We start from the raw sequence: 20,702 nt of genomic DNA on the forward strand, positions 1-20,702 counted from the left end.
TAACCTAACCTAAATACAAAAATTTTAAATAATGAAGATGTTCATGAAATATTAAAACACGAACAAAAGCCAGTAAGTATCGCTGACTTAATGGATATCTCGGTGTTCAAAATAGCACCACATAAAGAACTTTTTATAATTTAAATAAAATACCAAATAATAAAAATCAGATGCGAGATATTTAACGCCCGAACCATTTCCCAATCCAATGGAAATTTATTAATAAGTAATCAAATCGCAAAATGCGCAAATACATTTAAGGAAACGTCTACATTATTGCACTTTAAGTTTAAAAAAACTTGTTTTACCTGATTATTAAACAATAAGAAATCAATTTGTAAAAAAAAAAATTAACATTATCCAAGATGGTGCCATTTTAATATATGGTAACTATATTGTCAACAACTCCGAGTTAAGCGGATCATTCTTAATTATATTTAATGGTACAATTACAATAAATAACGTTTCATATACCAATTTAGAAAACAAAATTCTTAACTTCTTAACTTCGAATCACTTCAAAAATTATGAAATATCCGATTATATATTATTAAATAACTTAGAACTCACTTTGAACAATATAAACATTTTAAATCCATTCATTAAAATTAATAATACCAAAAAATCTTTATACTTTATATTATTAGTTTTAATCATTATATATTTGATTTCTTTACCTATTATTAAATACAAAAATATATTTGTAACCAAAAAACAACGGCCAGAACTTGAGAAACCTATTAACGAAGACATATTTTTCCATTAACTTCGAGGGCCGCGCTTGACCGTCCTGCTAAGATAAATAAACCAATCGTAAAGTAAACACAAGCTTCCGTTCGAGGCCAAAATTCTTTCGTTCGAAGCTCACTGTATAGCGTTCTAAGTTCAGATCATATTGCGTTCCGATTTTCAATCAAATTGCATCGGTCAGCATAATTCCATTTTACAACGAGATGCGAAAGTTTCAGCATAAGCTTTTTGTTGTGACGATTCGCACCCGATCGTCAAAGTTGAGCAGAAGTCTACTCTGGGGGTCTTTCACACACTTTGTAATAAAAACTCAGAAATATGTTGAACTTCACCAGTTGTAATTCATTTGTATACTTTCAATCTTTGACTTAATTGCTAACTTTGATTTACAAATTAGGAAATATAAAAGCTCGGTTATAAACGCGACCAGCTTCTCCTTATGTCTTCTTCGTAGTGTAGTGCTGCTAACATTAGCAGCAGAAATCTAACATTCGCTGTTAAAACTGCTGTTGTCCACTGCTTCTCAGAGTCGCCAGAAAACAGCTGTCTGGCTTCTCCTAATCGACAGAAACACCCGTTCATGCCGCCCCCAATACTGGACCCAGTATTCAAAGCCTTAGACCATGCTTAACTCTGAAAAGGTTAAAGTGTGTTATGGAGTGAATGCGGGTATATTCAAAGGTGCATGGGTTGTGTACTTGGGCTAGACTCTTCAGTAAATCTTGGCAAGTGCAAACGACAAATCTTTGACACAGACCTCTTGTAAATACCCGTTGAGGTCTTAATTGTAGCTACTCGAACGAGCCCATCGGCCCCAGGATGTAAGTCGATGATTCGCCCTAATTTCCAGTCAGAAGGACCAGTTCGATCATCCTTGATGATGATCATGTCGTTGCGCTGAAGATTGTCAGTTTCGTGGCGCCACTTGGGGCGCGCCTGCAGATGAGATAGACAATCTGCACTCCATTTTCTCCAAAAGAGGCGAAACATCCTTTGACCATTCAGGAACTCTGTGTTTAATGAAGAATCCTTAAGACTAGGCTCAGGGAGTGACATCATCGAATCCCCGATTAAAAAATGTGCAGGGGTGAGAGCTTGCAAATCATCTAAGTCAGACGTTAAGGGGCATAATGGCCGAGAGTTCAAGCACGCTTCTATCTGGACAAGAATGGTAGACAGTTGCTCGTACGTCATTCGAATCCCATTAAACGATCGATAAAGATGGGTTTTAACAGCCTTTACGTTGGATTCCCAGAGTCCTCCAAAGTTTGGACTATGTGGAGGATTGAAATGCCACTGGATGTTCCGACGAGTAAGTTCAGGAACTACTGTCTCTTCAATTCCTTTATAGAATTCATTGGTCCACAGCTTTAGAGACTTGTCGGATGAGATAAAGTTGGTTCCACAGTCGCTGTATAGATGTTGACAAAAACCCCTACGTCCGATAAAGCGCTGCAGCGCCCACAGAAAATGCTGTGCCGACATTCCCGTGACTGCTTCCAAATGAATCGCTTTGCTCGCTAAGCAAATGAAAACTGCAATGTATGCTTTATAGCAAGTGTGACCTCTAAATCTGGATGACTTTATCTCAATCGCACCAGTGTAATCAACTCCAATTGCTTCGAACGCCCGTTTGGGCGGATTGACACGGTGCGCTGGTAAATCTCCCATCAGTTGGCTTGATGGTGACGGCCGGTGTTTGAAACAGGTTACACACTGTCGCAGAATCCTTTTTACTGCCTGTTTACCGTTGACGATCCAGAAAACTTGATGAATTGTAGATAAAGTTAGTTGCACACCGCCATGTAAGGTGTTGTGATGAGCGTTCCTTATAACCAAAATCGTCAGGTGGTGGGCCTTTGGAAGGATTATTGGTGTGCGTTGAGACATGGAGAGCTGCAAAGCATTCTTAAGTCTGCCTTTAACTCTCATGAGCCCCTCATCGTCGAGAAACGGTGATAGCTGGCTGAGTTTGTTGTGTTTGGATAGAAATTTGTTGGATCGTAGTCTTGATAATTCTTCCGAATAGACTTCTTGTTGAACCATCCGCACCAGTGCGAACAAAGCCTGTTGGAATTCAGATACCTGAATAGGGCCGGTGAGTCTATCCGCTTTTTTGTGACGAGTATTATAAATGAATCGTTTGACGTAGGCTGTAACGAATAAGAGTTTATTATAGGAGGAATATGATTCGATAAATGGTTGCACTTCTATACAAATGTGGGCTCCGATGTGCTTTAAGGATTGCTCTCCTGAAATAAGTTCTGATTTTGGGGACTGAACTGGATTGACTGGCCAATGCTCCTCTGAAAGATGCAGCCAATGTGGTCCGTTCCACCAAAGCGTGTGGTGTTTCAGCTGGGAAGGGGTGAGTCCGCGTGTAGCACAATCTGCTGGGTTTTCTTGCGTAAGAACATGTCTCCACTGCGATGGCGAGCTTGCCTCCAGGATTGCTCCAATTCTATTCGACACAAATGTCTTCCAACGCTTAGGGTCACCGCTGATCCAATACAGCACTATCATTGCATCCGACCAGTAGTGTACGGATATGGTGTGATGTGATGCTTGAAGTTGATTGACAATCCAATCGGCTAATTGTGTACACAGCAGGGCTCCGGATAACTCAACTCTCGGAATTGTTAGCGGCTTAACAGGTGTGACTCGACTGCGGGCGGCTAATAAGTTAACCTGCACGGAACCATCCGTACAACTAGCTCGAAGATAAGCGCATGCTGCATACGCCATGGATGATCCATCACAAAACATGTGTAGTTGCAACGTCGAGGCATGCCTTAAATCGAAGCCTAACCACCGAGGGATGTGTATCTCTTCAATGTCGGGGAGCTCTTGAATGAGCTGTCGCCACCGCTCGGCGAGTTGATCTGGCAATGGGTCGTCCCAATCTAATGATGCGGGGGGCTCATCCTTGCGCTCGATACGAAAACTCCAAACTTCCTTCAACAGGATTTTCGCAGCGATGATCACTGGTGCCAGGTATCCCAACGGATCGAATAAGCGTGCTACTGTGGATAGTATAGAACGTTTGGTGAATATAGGATTGAGAGAAAACTTAAGATTAAAACCAAAACCATCTTTGTTTGGATGCCAATACAACCCTAAAGTTTTAATGGAGTCCTTATTGTCTATCTCAAAAATGCTACTGTAAGAGAGATCTGTAGTTGGGATGCTTTCTAAGATATCTGGATGGTTGGATGCCCACTTCTTGAGCTCCATGCCTGCTGATTGCAGAGCTGCGATGACATCATTGCGAATTTTTAGAGCTCCGTCGATGGTCTCGTGTCCTGTTTGAACATCGTCCACATAGATTTCTTTTTTAAGGACATGCTCGGCCAGAGGATAGCGTTCGCGCTCGTCGGCCGCAATCTGATGTATGACTCGAATCGCTGTGAAGGGTGCCGAGGCAGTGCCAAACGTTACTGTAGTCAAAAAATATTCCTTGATGAGTCCCTTTTCATCGCGCCAGAAAATTCGCTGATACTGGGCATCTTCTTCATGCATATCTATGCAGCGATACATTTTCGTTATATCGGCCACGAAGACATATCGATGGAGACGCCAGTTGAGTATAACTCCTCCAAGATCGTTTTGTAGGGCGGGACCCGTGCATAAAATATCATTCAAAGACCTCCCGTTAGACGTTCTGCACGAAGCGTCGTATACGACGCGCATCTTTGTAGTTAAACTGTCGTCTTTGATCACAGCATGATGTGGAACGGTGCACGCAGAGATTGAGAGTTGCCTTTGAGAGTTGATCCTAGTGTGTTCTTCCTCACTGCCTTTTACCTCTTTTATCTGACATACTGTTGACTGAAATCTGGCCGATGATTAAGTTTCCTTTCCAGAGCGTGGAAACGGTTTAATGCGATTTGGATTGGCCGGCCGATCACCTGTGTGGGGTCAAACAACGTTTTTAAAGGCAAACGAACCAGATATTTCCCATTCGGCTGACGGATATGAGTTTGTTGAAAATGGTCTTCACACCATCTTTCCTCTGCGTTGAGTTGTCTTGTTGTGGAGACCTGATCCAATTCGAAAAACCTCTGTACCATGTTGTTTAGGTTTGCCAAATTACAACGGATGGAGATTGATGTCGTCTGGGCTGCTTCAGCTGGTCCAAAAACTATCCAGCCCAGCTGTGTGTTTTGTGCAACTGGTTCTGCAACCGTCCCTTTGCGTATGTCCGGAAGCATTAATTGCGGGATAATGTCGACACCGATAAGTAGGTCAATGCGACCCGACTTGATGAAATTAGGATCTGCAAAGGATAACCCTTGGAGATGTTTACAGGACTTAATGTTTACATTTTGTTTTGGTAAATGACCTGTTAGTGACCGAAGGATGAAGGCTGAGGACACGTAGGCATTAAAATCCGATCCTGAACATGAGATTATGGTGAAGTCGGTGCTGTGCCTGCACTGATTATGCGACGTATTACCAATTCCTGTGATCTCAGCTCGAACAGGATGCCGTTTGAGTCTAAGCGCTTGAACGATGTTTTCCGTGATGAGGGTGCCTTCCGAGCCATGGTCGATTAGAGCTCGAACTAAAGCTGACTGCCCAGTGGAGTTATTTACGATCCGAACCAGTGCAGTACCAAGAAGGGTCGTTGAGTTTAGATGGGAGGCAACTGCGCTGAAGAGTTGCGTTGATGGTGCATTTTGTACAGCGGCTGCGCTCCGACCAGAGTCTGGAGCATGCTGTCGGGATACTTCAGGAGTCAATGAAGAACTTTGTTGAGCATTCGGGAAATGTAACAAAGTGTGGTGCCGTTGACCACATTGCGAGCAGTTTCGGTTGCTGCTGCATTGACTGAGAGAATGGGAAGCACTAAGGCAGTTGATGCATGCCTTCGAGCGTTCGACTATAACCTTTCGCGCGAAACAATCCTTGGCAAGGAAGTCCGGGCACCGTCTTAGAACGTGATTCTGTTGGCAGAGCGAGCACCTGATGGATCCAGACTCAAGAGTACTGTGGAAGCTGTGTCCCCTAACAGTGGAGTTTCCCGATGGTCTGGTTGTCTGGCGATGGTTGGTCGATTGTATAGATGATCTAACTGGAACGGATGGTTTCCTACTCTCGATTAGGTCGATGCTGACCAATCGATTGTGAAGAAACACCTCCAGCTTTGTGAAGGTGGGGATTTCCACGTTGTTGCCCAGGGAATGTTCCCAGGCCTGTGTTGTGCTGATAGGCAGCTTTGTGAGTAAGTGATGTACCGACCAATGATCACAGGAATCAATGGCAATGTGTAGTCGTCGGAATTCACTAATACATACATTTGCCAAGTTTAACAAGTTCCTAAGGTCCACCGCGATCTCCTTGGACAGTGGCTCGATTCCGTACAGTGCATTCATATTGTACATGAACTGCAGTCGAGGGTTGTTGTAACGTTTTACCACAAGGTTCCATGCCACTGAATAGTTGGTTTCTGTTAATGCCATATGGTTTATATCCTGGTCTCGCCCGTGCGGTAGTGCTTGCTTCAAGAAATGAAATTTTTTAATGTTTGAAAGAGATTGATTTTCATGTATTAGCTGCGTAAAGCTGTCATAAAAAGATCTGCAAAATTTCCTGAAAAGTGGGGTACGGGCAATTTGGGCAGCTGAATTGTGGAAACAGGAATGGGCACAAGGGTGCTGTTTATGGATTGATCACCTGATACCTGTATTGGGACTGGAAACTTGGTTTCGTATTCATCGGCGAAAGAACAATAAATGTGGCTGTATGCTTGCTCAAAATTGTCTTCAACAGCATCCGCAAAATATGGATGCGATCGTGGACATTGCTGTAAAATGAGCGCTTGATGATTTGTGTAAAATTGTTTTGAAAGCTCGTTGAGCTTGTTGAGGCGAAACTCATAGTAGGATTTAGTTTTCTTTATTTTACCGTCCTTTTTAGCATTTTTAATTAGTTGGGTCAACCTGGAAGATAAGTCCATCTGCATTGCGTACATGTCTGCAAAAGGCTCAACCACAGCCAAAGGTGCCGAGCTCTGTTGTGCCAAATCACTACCATTACTTTCATTTTTATCCATTTTAATGTTTTCCTATTGCACTCTGCTTTGAAAAACCATGCACAAATACTCTCACAATCACACTCACCTGTTTCACTCGTTCCGCTCGTGTTGCGATCAAGCTTTGAAGGAAGGGGACGGCAAACTTCACGAGACTAGTGTGTCGCATGAGATGGCAATAGGCATGGGTTGAATCCGCTATTCTCCTCGACTTATTGATTCCTCCGTCATTCGAGGCTCCGTTATGGCGATGTACGTGGCAAAGGTTGCATAACTTTGCTGGTTTAAATTAATAGTAGATTTGCAAACAAGTAAGCACAAAGATTGAAGTATGTTTACAAATATTGGAAGCTGATGAAGTTATGAGTGTATGTTCCCCTCATGGGCCACCAAAATGTTGTGACGATTTGCACCCGATCGTCAAAGTTGAGCAGAAGTCTACTCTGGGGGTCTTTCACACACTTTGTAATAAAAACTCAGAAATATGTTGAACTTCACCAGTTGTAATTCATTTGTATACTTTCAATCTTTGACTTAATTGCTAACTTTGATTTACAAATTAGGAAATATAAAAGCTCGGTTATAAACGCGACCAGCTTCTCCTTATGTCTTCTTCGTAGTGTAGTGCTGCTAACATTAGCAGCAGAAATCTAACATTCGCTGTTAAAACTGCTGTTGTCCACTGCTTCTCAGAGTCGCCAGAAAACAGCTGTCTGGCTTCTCCTAATCGACAGAAACACTCGTTCTCTTTTATTTTAAACAAAAATTAACGTTCTGGAAGCTTCAAAAGAAGAGCTTCTGGCTGAGGTTCGTTGGATAAATTTTTAGAATTCAGAAGTCAGCCTATTTCGGATTGAAGCCGAGATCGGTCCTACCTAAGAATTAAAAGTAAAAGTGTCTTGATGTATAAGTAAGATTGTGAATTAAGGTCAAACACCAATAAAATAAAATTTCAAAATAATAATTATATTTTTTTTTAATCAACAACAACGAATAAAATTAATTTACATGCTATTTTTTCTGGACGCCTAGTAGAGATTTATTTCAATTTACTTACTTTTGTTTTGTTATTGCTAGATTATTTAATTTGGTTATTTCTGATGACAAGGAATTAATGTATTAATAAAAGTATATATAAGCAATAGAAATAATTTTTTAATAAAACTTCACGGCCGTCTTGTCGCAGACTCGAACTTGTTTTACCATGAACGAATTTTTCAGGTACAGACAATCAGGATACCAGAAGTACATACATGTTTTCATGAACGGTGTTAATAATTTAAAAACTGTGTTTCCCATTTCTATCAAGGCATTTTTCACTGACACATTTGACCCCGTTGCGTTCGTTTTTGTTATGAGCGCAAATCATAAGCAATGTTCATGATTTTTTTCGTTCTTTTTTTTCTGGGCTAAGCTGTTTCATAATTTTAAATAGACTTCGTTTTTTTTTACTGCCTTGAGTTTGTTAAATTTAAGGTTAGGACTACGGTCCTCCCTTGTATGAATTATTTCTGTAAATAACTCGTTAAACAAATTCCATTCTTTGAAATCACTCATTTGGCGGGGTAGGTATTTCCTCTGCCTTTCTAATTTGTATCCTTGCTGATTTTTTTATCTATAGTTTGTTAATGGGTAATTTTTCGTTTATAACAGATGTTCGGAGACGCGCATGCTCTTCCGGCTGTACTGTTTGGGTTCAACATGCATGCCTAGCCCTTGGCTCCAGTGCTTATTACGATTATTTAAAATAATTCACTTACAAAATTATTGGGGATTGTAATGAAGTAACGAATAGTTCTGGCGGCTCATGTGGACAACTGACAATTACCGCTAAGCGGAAAACTAGGGAATCGCATCAAAGAAGGTGAATTTTCTTACATAATATCGCATCGCTGCAAATACGCCCACCCAACCTTGATCTCCGATAAAGCCTAGAGCAAGTAGTAAAAACGGAGATCCCTCAGAAAAGCTCAGAGGCGGCTCTTCAACATTCCAATCCGGCTAAGTTTCAACACGATAACAAATTAGTTCATTCATACAACTTTATAACGTTATAGCTACAATCCAAAGTTTTCTTTATTAAAAGTCATGCTAATGAGTGCGTAGTGATTGGGCAATAGTAATAGCACACGAATAAATAAAAGCAATGGTATTTCATTATTACTTGAGTAGTCATGAGCCTGAAAGTTTTCCTTAAGTTTTACATGGTTATATAAGCGCCACTTTTACCCTGTCTTGTGCTGTTAAGCAACAACAGTTGGAAAGCAGGCTAACACAGTGCAAATACCACTCTCCGCAAACTTCTTGAAAGGAGGGACATATTTTATATTCCAGAGCTTTTCATTTAACGGGGAATATTTGGGTATATCACTTACATGTTTGCGATTCCCGAGCCGAAAATCTTACGTTAAGGGCTGCTATGATGATTTTGCTTGTTGAATGGTATTAATGAATAAATAATGAGACCAGTGCCGGGAGCTTTTCCTTTTTTTCGGTATTTGGGAGAACTGTTTTTCACTCTGCTAATGATATTAATCTGGGTGTGGATTGCATATTTTCTTTGCGAGGCCGGAACTTTGCAGGTTTCATTTGATCGTTATTTTTTAGACCTCAAACTCTCAAACTCCCAGTTAGCTGAAGCACGTGAAGGCAGAATCGTTTTTAAAAGTTACTTCATTGAATTTCCGGCAGTCCATACACAGTCTCACCTTTCCGGGCTTACGAACCAGAACCGCAGGAGATGACCATGGTCTGACGGACTCTTCTATAACCCCTATGTATACATAAGTTGTTCAATGGCTGGTGATTCTACGTAATGTCTTTGTATTATTGCATTTGCCCTGCCTACATCCATCTCATGTTTTAGTAGCGAGGTTTTTCATAATGATAATAAAATAAATAATAAATAATAAAAATAAATAAATAACTGATCTTTTAGTAGCACTTGATTTGAATCATTTACCTTAAGACTAGCAATGTGTTAAACTGTAGGACAACTACTTCGGTTCGCCAAAAATTTAGGCAACAGATTAAAGCTACTCTAGAATTCAATTCCCAAGTACAGGTCTTCAGATAAAGACGGTGCTATCCATAAGCGAAATGACTTTAATTCGCCTCTAAAGTAGCCTCTAAGTAGATAGGTAATACAGGAGCTGGCTCACTAGGTAATAAATCATGTCAAAAAAGGGGGTGGGGGTGACCCTAATTAGTCACGCATGGTTGCGCGCAGGTGTTTTAATGACCTAATTAGCATAATTAGAAAAAGGGGTTGGTGGTGGTGGCGACCCTAATTAGTCACTTAATGAGGTTAGAAAGGGGTGTGTAGGAGTGTGTGAGAGGGGTGTTTTGTTATGTCTTGTTTTGTCTGGTCTTTTTCTCACCCTAAAGGTGTGTGTGATAGGGGTGCAAATGACATGTGTAGGATTTTGTGGTTGTTTAGAGTGATCTTTACCCGAATAGGGTGTGTAGGAGTGTAAGAGGGGTGTTTTGTCATGCGTATGAATTTGTGATTGCTTGTGTGTGAGGGGTGCAATGGTTGCACACAGGTCACTTAAAGTATGTTGCTTCTAACTCGTATTAAGTTAAGGGGAGGGTAATCTTAAATGTTTCAATTCTATAGTGGAGGTGGTGGTTCCTAACAGAATATACACAAAAACAAATGAGTTCGTTTGTTTAGTTAAATACGTTTTTATTTGAGAAGGGTGTTTTGATATGTCTTGTTTTGTCTTGGAGGGGTGTTTTGTCATGCGTATGAATTTGTAAAACAATATTTAGACGGAGGGGAAGTTGTTTTGTTATGCGTGGGCGTTTTGTTGATTCAATTAGGGTTGTAGTTGACATTTGTTAGTGTAACCTGTCTGCGGTCGTGTGTTCAAAAGGTGTTGGTTTGAGGGATATTAGACCGCATACTTTGTGGTGTGAAACAAGCGTGAGTTCGGTAACCTCCCCCTCTTTAGCAAGCATTAGATGGGAAAGTGAGCGTAGGAGTGTAAGAGGGGTGTTGGTGGTGGTGGTTCCTAACAAAAACGTTGTTTTGTTATGCGTGGGCGTTTTGTTGATTCAATTAGGGATAGTTTTAATAGGGTAGATTCAATTAGGGTTGTAGTTGACATCTGTTAGTGTAACCTGTCTACGGTCTTGTGGTCAAAATGGTGGTGGTGGTTGTGGTTCCTAACAGAATATACACAAAAACAAATGAGATCGTTTGTTTAGTTAAATACGTTTTTTTTTAATCATATTCGTGCTAAATTAGTTTACATTGAGTCTTTTAAATAAATGAATGTATCTTTCCGTCAATTTTAAGGCGTCTTCTTCTTTCTTTTCAACATGCATACACCTGCAAGTGTCAGGTCCAACTTTACAATCATCATATGCACATGCACAGGATGATAGGTGTTCTCCATACTTTGAATGAATTACTGGGGTGGCTTCTACATCTTTAAAAAATATATGAAATGATTTCAATTTCGTAGCATGTTCCTTGAAGATCTCACTTCCATGCTCCCTTAAGATCTCTTCAATTTTTGAGGAAATCATTTTTTCTTTCAACGTAATAGTCTGAATGTTTTTCTTAAACTAAAGTTTGGTAGAGATAAATCGTTGTATTATACTTAAGAAACAGATGTTAAAAAATGCAACAGCTGATGATAGACCCACCCTCGAAAACAAATTTAAAACAATAGAAAATTTTTTTTTTGGTTTTCTCTTTATTTTAGAATTTCAATATATGATGAAATTAATTTTCTAGCACAAGTTTCTATATTATCATTAGAAAATGTACATAAATTTAAATGTTCTCCAAATGTTGTTTTTATAAACTCCTTTACGTCAGTACCCATGAACATGTTCCTTGTCTCCAGTAGTAATTTCAAGTTCTCTTTTGAAATCATATTTCCAAATGTATTAATAAAAAAATTAATTTTATTTATTAAAGAAGAATAAGTCGGTATATTAAGATTGTTATTAGAATCAGTCATTTCGTAAACTTATTTCCCCGACTCTCAAAATGTGAATGAATGGTTAAAAGGTGTTTAGGAGTTTTCGTTTATGTAAAAGTTTAAGATTTTATGAGCATTGTTCAGAGAGCAGACAACATCCAGAGCATGTAATGAACAATATGGAAAGTGATTTCCATCCATTATTTTTAGAGAGGGACAACCAATTTCATCAATGTTAATTACACTATCAATTTTTAACAAATTTTGTAGGAATAACCTTTTTTGATATCCATTACAAATTATTTCCTGTTTCCTAATTATTTCTCTTAAATACATTTGTGTTTCTTTGAAAAAGTATACTCCATCATTCCAATAAATTTTGTGATGTTTTTTTGTTAGCCAAGTAGCTGTTTTTCTACATTTCTTATTCAATTCAATAAAATCATGTGGAGAGTGTATGATAAAATTAGAATTCAAGATTGTCTCGTTTTTGAATACGACACCAATTTCTTTTAGAATAAATTTATTATTATTCCCAAGAAATCCTTGAACATCATTTGCAACAATATCATCACTCATGATTGATTGATTAATTGTTAGACGATCCGCTGAACTAGACCATTCAACGGGTTATATTCAACTAAACGATCATGTATGAGCACGCAATATACTTGAACATTTTCGATAGCGGGCTTGGTAAGTTCAATTGAAATCCTAACATCAATGGGTCCCGATTTAACCATTTCCTTTTGATATGATAAGTCTATTACGATAATAGGAGCTTTAGTTTTAAACTCTGTAGGTGATAGTAAAGGAGGTTCACTTCGGTTATAGTAGCTAGATTGAAACTTGCAATACATATCATATAGGTGAGCAAATCGACTTTTATCAAAGTCCAAGTTTAAGTCATCGTAGGGATATGTTTCAGAGTTTAAGTAGACCTTTAGATTTCTTAAATTGTTTGAAATCAGATGGTGGTTATCTTTAAATCCAATTAAAGCAAATCATGGACGTTCTCGGTTAGCAGCTAATTTAACATTCCAAACATGATTTGTTCCATTACTTAGTTTAGGATTAATGTATGTATCCCAACTACGGAATGCAATCGCTAGATTGGTTCCACTTTTTATAATATCATACATTTTAATTTTCGTTGAATCGCTGGGTGTTATATGATGAATTTTCCATGTAATATTAGTCATATTGAGATGATATTTTCCGACTAATTGTGCACTCTCAAATGTATCTTGCTCAAGTACATCATTAAAATTGTTTGATACTAATAGTACTAGTTCATGTTTACAATTTAATAATACTTTTTTGAAATCTTCAGCAAATCCAAGTAGATTTTTAAGGGGTATTGAAAAGTTGAAGTGGGGGGTTAAATTGAATTCGGGTCCTCCACTCCATCCAGAATTGTAAAGTCTCTTGCTTTCAAATTGATTTAAAGAAACAAAGTTTTTTATTGTAGAAGTAATACCACTAAATCTTGTTCTATCTATCTCAACACCATTGATTTTATAGCGTATTTCATCTAAAAAGTATGCCATACAATTATTTTTCATTCTCGCAATAACATTTTGAGTTTCTACCGCTCCCCCTTCCTTAATGAGGGTAATATCTCCTTGAAAATTTAGAAGACTCTCATGGGGGAGTACATATAAATCTTGATTTTGGAATGTAATTATTATCTCATCATTTGGTTTAAATGATTGTTGATAGGGTTGATATCTGTGATATTCCTTCTTTGATATACTTTCATCAGAGAAAGGTTTTTCCCGTACTGCCAATATTTCATTCAAACCCATGACTTTAGTTAAACTCGCACTTTGAAGCCCAATGATTTAAGAATTAACTTATTTGTTAATGTAAGTGTGTGTCTTTTTGGTTTCGATCCTCTTCCTCTAACTTTATGTTTTAAAGTGTGCTGATGATGGTAAGTATCACCTCTTTTATTGTATACAATCATTGTATTAATCTTAAGTGTAAACGAATTGTATAGTTTTCACCGCGTAAATTTATTAATTCACCGTTCTTATCAGTTATGTGTATAGAGAGTGTACTTATTTCTCTGGTTCGGCCAAAGAGCTAGTGGGATGGCTCTGAGGGCGCCGAGCTGAAGGCTACCGAACGGGTCGCAGGTTGCGGATAGCGAGCGCCCTGGTTCTTCTGGGTAGCTACGAATAAGCGTGGAAGTTGGACACGGCCCGGCTACCGCCAAGCCCCCAACATTAAGCGTAAATAAGTAGCCCCGGACAGTAAGCGGGTATCTGCGCCGTAGCAGTACCGACGTCGCGCTTGTGCTGCCGCCTCCGACAAATAGCTCACACACACCCCTACCCACACGCTCTGTACCTACCACTTCCCTACCCACACAACTCATCTCACCCCGGGCTGGACTAAGGTGTCACTCGTACCGTGCCGAGAGTCAATCTGGCTGGGAGCCCGAGTCATCAAATAACTCAGTCTCAAACGGTGAACTCAGGCAAGTGCCGACCGCCTGTTCTAATTCAGCCTTATCCGGATACGGCGGATCTCTGCCCGGGTGGACCTGTCCTTTCTCCGCAGCTCGTGGGAATTAACATGGAGAATTTAACAAATACAAAACTAAAAGACTGCACAAGACAGAAGCCCGACACTCTTATAAAGTCGGAAGTCGTAACCAACGACGAAAGAAAGAGCAAGTTCACGGCTCTGACTACCCCAGTCCACGTGACGTCTACCCCTGCCAAGGCCAGCGAACAACGCAGCCGGCTAAGCCCAACTCGCCATAGCGACAAGCCCAAGCCTCCCACCAGCGTAGGTGTGGCTAACCAGCCACTCCAACCTGAGGGTAGCGCTAAGGCCGGTCTCGTGGTGAGTACCACGGCAAAGGAGTTTAAGAGGGTACCACCTAACCAGGCAGGACCTCTTGAAAGAAGGAAGGCTTCTAGGATTCTCAAACGGCTGGCCACCAATCCGATACGGGGGGAACAGACATCGAAATTGGATTACCTGAAAATCCAAGAGGACATAGCCTGGGCAAAGGCAATTATCCCAGACTTCGACATCGCTATGACCACCAGCCACAGCAACAAGCGAGAGAGGTCGATGGAGTTAGCTTAACCAGCGAGCAAGAAGACTAAGGTAACCAACCGCGGCACATGGTCGAGATCCTTTGCGGAAGTGGTAAAGGATCGGAAGATCATTGGTGTCATCGACTAGAGCGTTGAAGGCGGTAGGATCCCAAGAAACCAATGGGGTCTGGTTAGACGGGCCCTTGCATCAGTGGCCTTGAAAGTGCTGGACGAAAACCCAGGCCCGCCACCCGATTGCACAGATGCAGGGTGGTACCAGGGCAATGTAAAGTTGATCGCCTGCGAAGACGAGAGATCGACAGCACTCTACAAGGCTGCAATTACCGAAGTCGGCGAGGTCTACCCCGGGGCCAAGCTGGCAGTTTGTGAGGCTGCAGACATCCCGTCTCGACCGAGAGCGAGGGTGTGGCTGCCGTCGGAACCATCGGAACCAGAGGCTATACTCAGCCTGCTGACCAGGTTCAACCCAAAACTTCCAACAGACGGTTGGAAGGTGGTCAAGGTGGAGAAAACCGAGCGAGTCACCATGAGCGTGGTTATCCTCCTGAACCAGGCCTGCTTGGAACCCCTCGCAGCCCAACAACAGAGTGAACTACGGGTTCGATAAGGTGCAGCTACGCATATACGACACCGATAAGTTGGCGGCAGACAACCTGGCTGCCTGCGCGTCGTACGAACCCCCGAGCGACGACGAACCAAATCACGAAGAGGCCACCCTCACCGGCTACGTGTCAACCGACTCGGAGCTGACAGAGAGCCTGAAGCAGCTGTGCACCCAGGACACAACCCGACCAGGGCGCTCTGTTCTCCAGGACATAGCGGAGGAAGCGGAGGGTACCCAGCCCGAACCCAGTCCCAAAGATGGTGCAGTTTCTGCAAATTAATCTGCGCCACAGCAAGGCAGCATCCGCTGCCCTCCTCACCAGCCTGGCAACAGGCAACATAGACGTAGTCCTCATTCCAGAGCCATGGATTGTTGGTAACAACATCTGTGGCTTATCAACCCCCCTATACAAGCTTTTTTACACCAAGGACAAGGGTAAAACCAGAACCTGCATTCTTACAAAGTCACACTTTAATACATTTCTTATTCCACAGTTTAGCGAAGGCGACCTTACCACGGTCAGACTGGAGCTAAACGAACACACCCATCACACCATAGCATCATTCTATCTGGCTCACGACTACGAAGGGCCACTACCAAACACCACTACATACTCATCTAAGGAACTCATCCTGGGTGGGGACGCTAACTCACACCACACACAATGGGGAAGTACAAACACCAACGAAAGGGGTGAGTTACTCTACGACTATCTCCTTCAATCAAATCTATTCATCTGCAACAAAGGTAATGACCCAACTTTCATCACTAGAAATAGGAGGGAAGTACTAGACATTACTCTAATATCTGATCCCTTACTTAACCAGCTAGACGCGTGGAAGGTGGGGATCGAACACTCATTCTCGGACCACCGATACATGGAATTTACAATAAGTCTAGACTATCCTCCCGCCGAGAACATAACTAATCTAAGATTAACCAACTGGGGATACTATAAAAATCTCCTCAACAGGAACTTACTCGCTCCTCCGACACACATACGCAACCGTCAAGAATTAGATAGCCTAGTTAACACTTTTACTGATATCTGCGGTGAGGCCTTAAAAAGGGCTTGCCCAAGTAGAACAGTCAAAACAAAGCACAAACCCCCATGGTGGAACCCAACCCTAGTGAACCTTAAAAGAGAGTGTAGAACTTACTTCAATAAAGCTAAAAACAACAATAGCGAATCCTCCTGGAATTTATATCATACAAAACTAAGCCTATACAAAAAGGATATTAGAATATCAAAACGAAGAGCCTGGGCTAACTTGTGCAGTAGTATAGAATCTACTGCGGAGGCATCCAGACTCAGAAAAATTCTAGCTAAAGCTCCAGCGACCATTGGCTATCTTAAAACCAATGCTGACAGCTGGACGGAAAACAGTCAGGAAACCCTTGAACTACTGTTAGACACCCACTTCCCTAAGAACACCCATGTAGTGGAGGACCTCCACATAGAGGAGAATTTAGACGACCAGAGTGTTGTCAACGTTTCAAACCCTGGCCGCATTCAGTGGGCTGTCAACTCTTTCAAGCCCTTCAAATCACCTGGCCCAGATGGGTTCTTCCCGGCCCAGTTACAACGGACACGAGATATGTCCCTTCCCTGGCTGACAGCCATCTTCCACGGCTGCCTTGCTCTAAACCATATTCCAACAAGGTGGCTGGACGTTAAGGTAATTTTTATACCGAAAGCCGGCAAGCCCTCCCACACCAACCAAAGGACTTCCGCCCGATCAGTCTCTCTTCCTTCTTGTTGAAGACCCTGGAAAGGCTAATCGACACCCATATCAGACTAACCATCGACCATAGCCTACTCTCTGACGCACAGCATGCGTACCGTAAGGGTAGGTCAACCGATACCGCCCTCCACTCTCTAGTGTACAGTATAGAACGAGGCTTCCGCAATAAGGAATACTCTCTTGCAGCGTTTCTAGACATAGATGGCGCCTTTAACAACGTCACCCCAACGGCGATTACTTGTGCTCTGACTGAACTGGGCATTGAGCGGCCCATAGTGGGACTCATACACACCATGCTAACCAGCAGGGTAGTGCACTCCACTATGGGACCGGCCCACTCGACCAGGAACGTCAGTAGTGGAACCCCACAAGGGGGCGTACTCTCACCTCTTCTATGGGTTTTAGTGGTCAACAAACTGCTTTCACTCCTAGAAGAGGCGGGCACAAAAGTGGTAGCCTACGCGGATGACGTGGTTATCCTACTGCAGGGTAAATTCCCGCAAACCCTTTGCAATCTAATGGAGACAGCCCTATCCACCCTCTCCCGGTGGACAGCTGGCTGTGGACTGGGAGTTAACCCGGAAAAAACCGAACTAGTTCTCTTTACAAGGAAGTACAAGGTACCAATTCTAGTTCCCCCAAAACTACACCAAACGCGCCTAACCTTTAGCAACCAAGCAAAGTACCTAGGTATCATTCTTGACAAAAAGCTCCTCTGGACTGATAACATCCTAGATCGCACACGCAAAGCGGCCAAAGCCCTCTTCGCTTGTAAAAAAGCCATAGGGAGGAAGTGGGGTTTCTCCCCCATGATAGTTCACTGGCTATATACTGCAATAGTCAGGCCCATTCTACTCTACGGAAACATCGTTTGGTGGCCTTCTCTAGATATAAACTGTAACCTCCGGATCCTTCACAAGATCCAAATAAGCGCAGAGCTCTGCATCAGTGGGGCGCTGCGCACTACCGCCACTGAGGCACTAAATACAATTCTCGATCTCCAACCCCTGGACCTACTTGCCAAAAGCTGGGCATCTGCCACAGCGCTGAGGCTCCGTGAAGCAGCGGCATGGACAACAGGCTCCACGGGTCACTCCAATATCCTATCAAAGCATTCACCCCTACCACGTTATACAGACTACGTCCCACCCATAGTCGACTTCGAAAGAAGATACAAAATTTATATACCCACCCGTTCAGACTGGGACAACCTCCCACATCAATTCGTAAACGCCGTCAACATATACACTGACGGCTCCAAGCTTAACTCCCAAACAGGTGGGGGAGTCTTTTCCCCCGAACTAGACTTAAAAGTCTCATTCCGCCTACCAGACCACTGTAGTGTTTTCCAAGCGGAAGTGAATGCAATTCAGGAAGCCACTACCCACCTGAACACGTCTGTACATCAAGACATAGATATCTTCATCTTCTCGGATAGTCAAGCTGCCCTCAGGGCCCTCGACTCCTACACAACGAGCTGAAAAACAATCTCTGAATGCCGCAAATCTCTTAACGAGATGGCCACTCATCTGAGTATCAACCTCATCTGGGTGCCTGGACACCGCAACATTGAGGGCAACTGCATAGCAGACGAGCTAGCAAGACAGGGGACAACCGCCGATATCCTTCGCGATAAGGACACGGTAGGGATGCCCATGGCTACCTGCAAGCTCCATCTCAGGCAGAGATTGTATACTCTTTCCAACAACCGTTGGAACTCAATCTCAACATGCCACAATTCTAGACTCACATGGTCAAACTACAACACGAAAAGAACAAAAACTCTCCTACAATGTAGCAGGGAGAACATCTCCACTCTCCTAAATGCCCTCACGGGCCACTGTCTTATAGGGACTCATGCGATAAGGCTGGGTCTAAGTAACCACGACTTCTGCCGCAGCTGCAAACAGATAGACGAAGAGGAGAGCATCGAACACCGCCTATGCTTCTGCCCAGCGCATAACCTAAAGCGCTTTCAAACCCTAGGTAGCTACACACTTCCGAACCTTGCGGCCATTCAGGACGTAAGCATTCAAAAACTACTATGTTTCTTGAGAAAAACAGAATACAAAACGGATCTTTTCAGAGATCATGTGGTATCACAAGGGGCCCATTTTGGCCTAAGTGAGGGGACTAATATTTAGTCTCCAACCACTCCTACCTAACCTAACCTATTTCTCTGGTGTTGACTGGTAAGTAAATAAGATTGTGTGGTGTGATATTCATTTTATAGCCTGGTGGAACATTAATTCCAAATTCGTATAATGAATGATCTTATCTACTATCAATATATGACCCGCTTACAATATTATATACTAAGCGTATTGTGTTTATTTTTAAAATGTTGACAGGTTGATCAGATATATATGTTTTTTTCAAGTCGGGGTAAATTATTTTTTTATTGAAACCAAGCAATCGTCCAATGGAGTTGTTTCTATTAAAATAAATAGGTTCCTTGGTAGTTGTAATATGAACTTGAAGTGTGTTATTATTACTCTCCATTTGAAATGTTTTCTCAAGATCATAATCTTTTAGTTTATTTTTTAGAAAATCATAAATGTGGGAATAGGTCTGGCATCCTTGTCAGCCGAACCCACCACAGATGAACAGCACTACTAATTATGGGCGTGGTGAAAAAGGAAGTCTTGTACAAACACTTAGAACGAGAGAGACGAAGACGAAAGACGTGAAATATATACGAAGTAAAAGAACGACGCGAGTAATAATCTAAAAACGCTGTTAAGATCCCTATTAAACACCCAAAACTATAATCAGAACTACTTATCACTATTCCTTTAAATAAAACTATAAACATATTATAATAAAATAACAATTAGTGGGACTTTTCTTTAAACCAGAAAAACCAATCCCACAAATATGGGGGCTCAACCTACGTGAAAAGTGAAAAGTAAAACGACGAAAAGTGTGCCTAAGAAAATACTTAAAACGACGAAAACTGTGGAAAACGAGAAAAAACTTAAAAAACGACGTACGAGTGTGTGAAAACGACGCTACGACCAAAACTGTGATCTGCCATATACATACATATGTATATAACGACGCGTATGTGTATATAAACGACGGGTAGAGAACGCGTGTGAAAACGACGAATACGAGTGTAAAGAAGGGCAACGAGTACGAGCGAACATTTCCAAGAACTGTTTCTGCAAACATGTCCAGTCTAGCTGATTTTGATTCCGTTTTACAGGCGCTAAAATCTGAAAAAAAGAAAAATGTTGACCTGCTGCACAAGTTTGTTTACGAAAATGACGGCGATCGGCATAACCGAAAGCGACTACGGGGTTTCGACGGGTTTGACTTTTTGGAAACTGATGAGCTTTTCAACCAGAAGGTGTCTTACGTTGCGCAAAATTTGTCAAACAGCGACCTTGCCATAATTTGCAACATTTTGGGCTTGCAACACGACAAAAGTGATCTCATGCTACACATTTTCCGCAATTTGCGCGCAGGAAAACTGCTGGAAGATGCAGATGAAGAGGACTCCGAAGATGATGAAGTAGACGAACGAGAAGAGAATGACGAAGATATCGACGA

The 20,702-nt window shown here is 41.8% G+C and overlaps 1 protein-coding gene across 1 annotated transcript; it reads right to left on the minus strand.

Moving 5' to 3' along the window:
• Positions 1 to 1,358: 1,358 nt before the first annotated feature.
• LOC139352736 (uncharacterized) lies at positions 1,359 to 6,212 on the minus strand. The gene is made up of 7 exons (XM_070995366.1): positions 5,093 to 6,212; positions 4,844 to 5,026; positions 2,967 to 4,460; positions 2,349 to 2,903; positions 1,993 to 2,270; positions 1,508 to 1,686; positions 1,359 to 1,383 (listed from the first exon to the last, which is right to left on the minus strand). Exons 1-7 carry the CDS (start codon positions 6,210 to 6,212, stop codon positions 1,359 to 1,361), a joined length of 3,834 nt encoding a protein of 1,277 aa, XP_070851467.1.
• Between the last annotated feature and the right edge of the window lie 14,490 nt (positions 6,213 to 20,702).

The sequence above is a fragment of the Drosophila suzukii genome, chromosome 3 (genome assembly GCF_043229965.1).
Source record: "Drosophila suzukii chromosome 3, CBGP_Dsuzu_IsoJpt1.0, whole genome shotgun sequence".
NCBI classification, from domain to species: domain Eukaryota; kingdom Metazoa; phylum Arthropoda; class Insecta; order Diptera; family Drosophilidae; genus Drosophila; species Drosophila suzukii.

Bases quoted from the DNA above. Each gene is read 5' to 3' on its own strand.
- LOC139352736 (XM_070995366.1), bottom strand. From the start codon at position 6,212: ATGGCATTAACAGAAACCAACTATTCAGTGGCATGGAACCTTGTGGTA. The intron at 1,687-1,992 runs GTAAAGGCTGTT...TCTCATCTGCAG, and splicing joins GAGGACTCTGGGAATCCAAC to GCGCGCCCCAAGTGGCGCCA. The intron at 1,384-1,507 runs GTCTGTGTCAAA...TAACCTTTTCAG, and splicing joins TCAACGGGTATTTACAAGAG to AGTTAAGCATGGTCTAAGGC.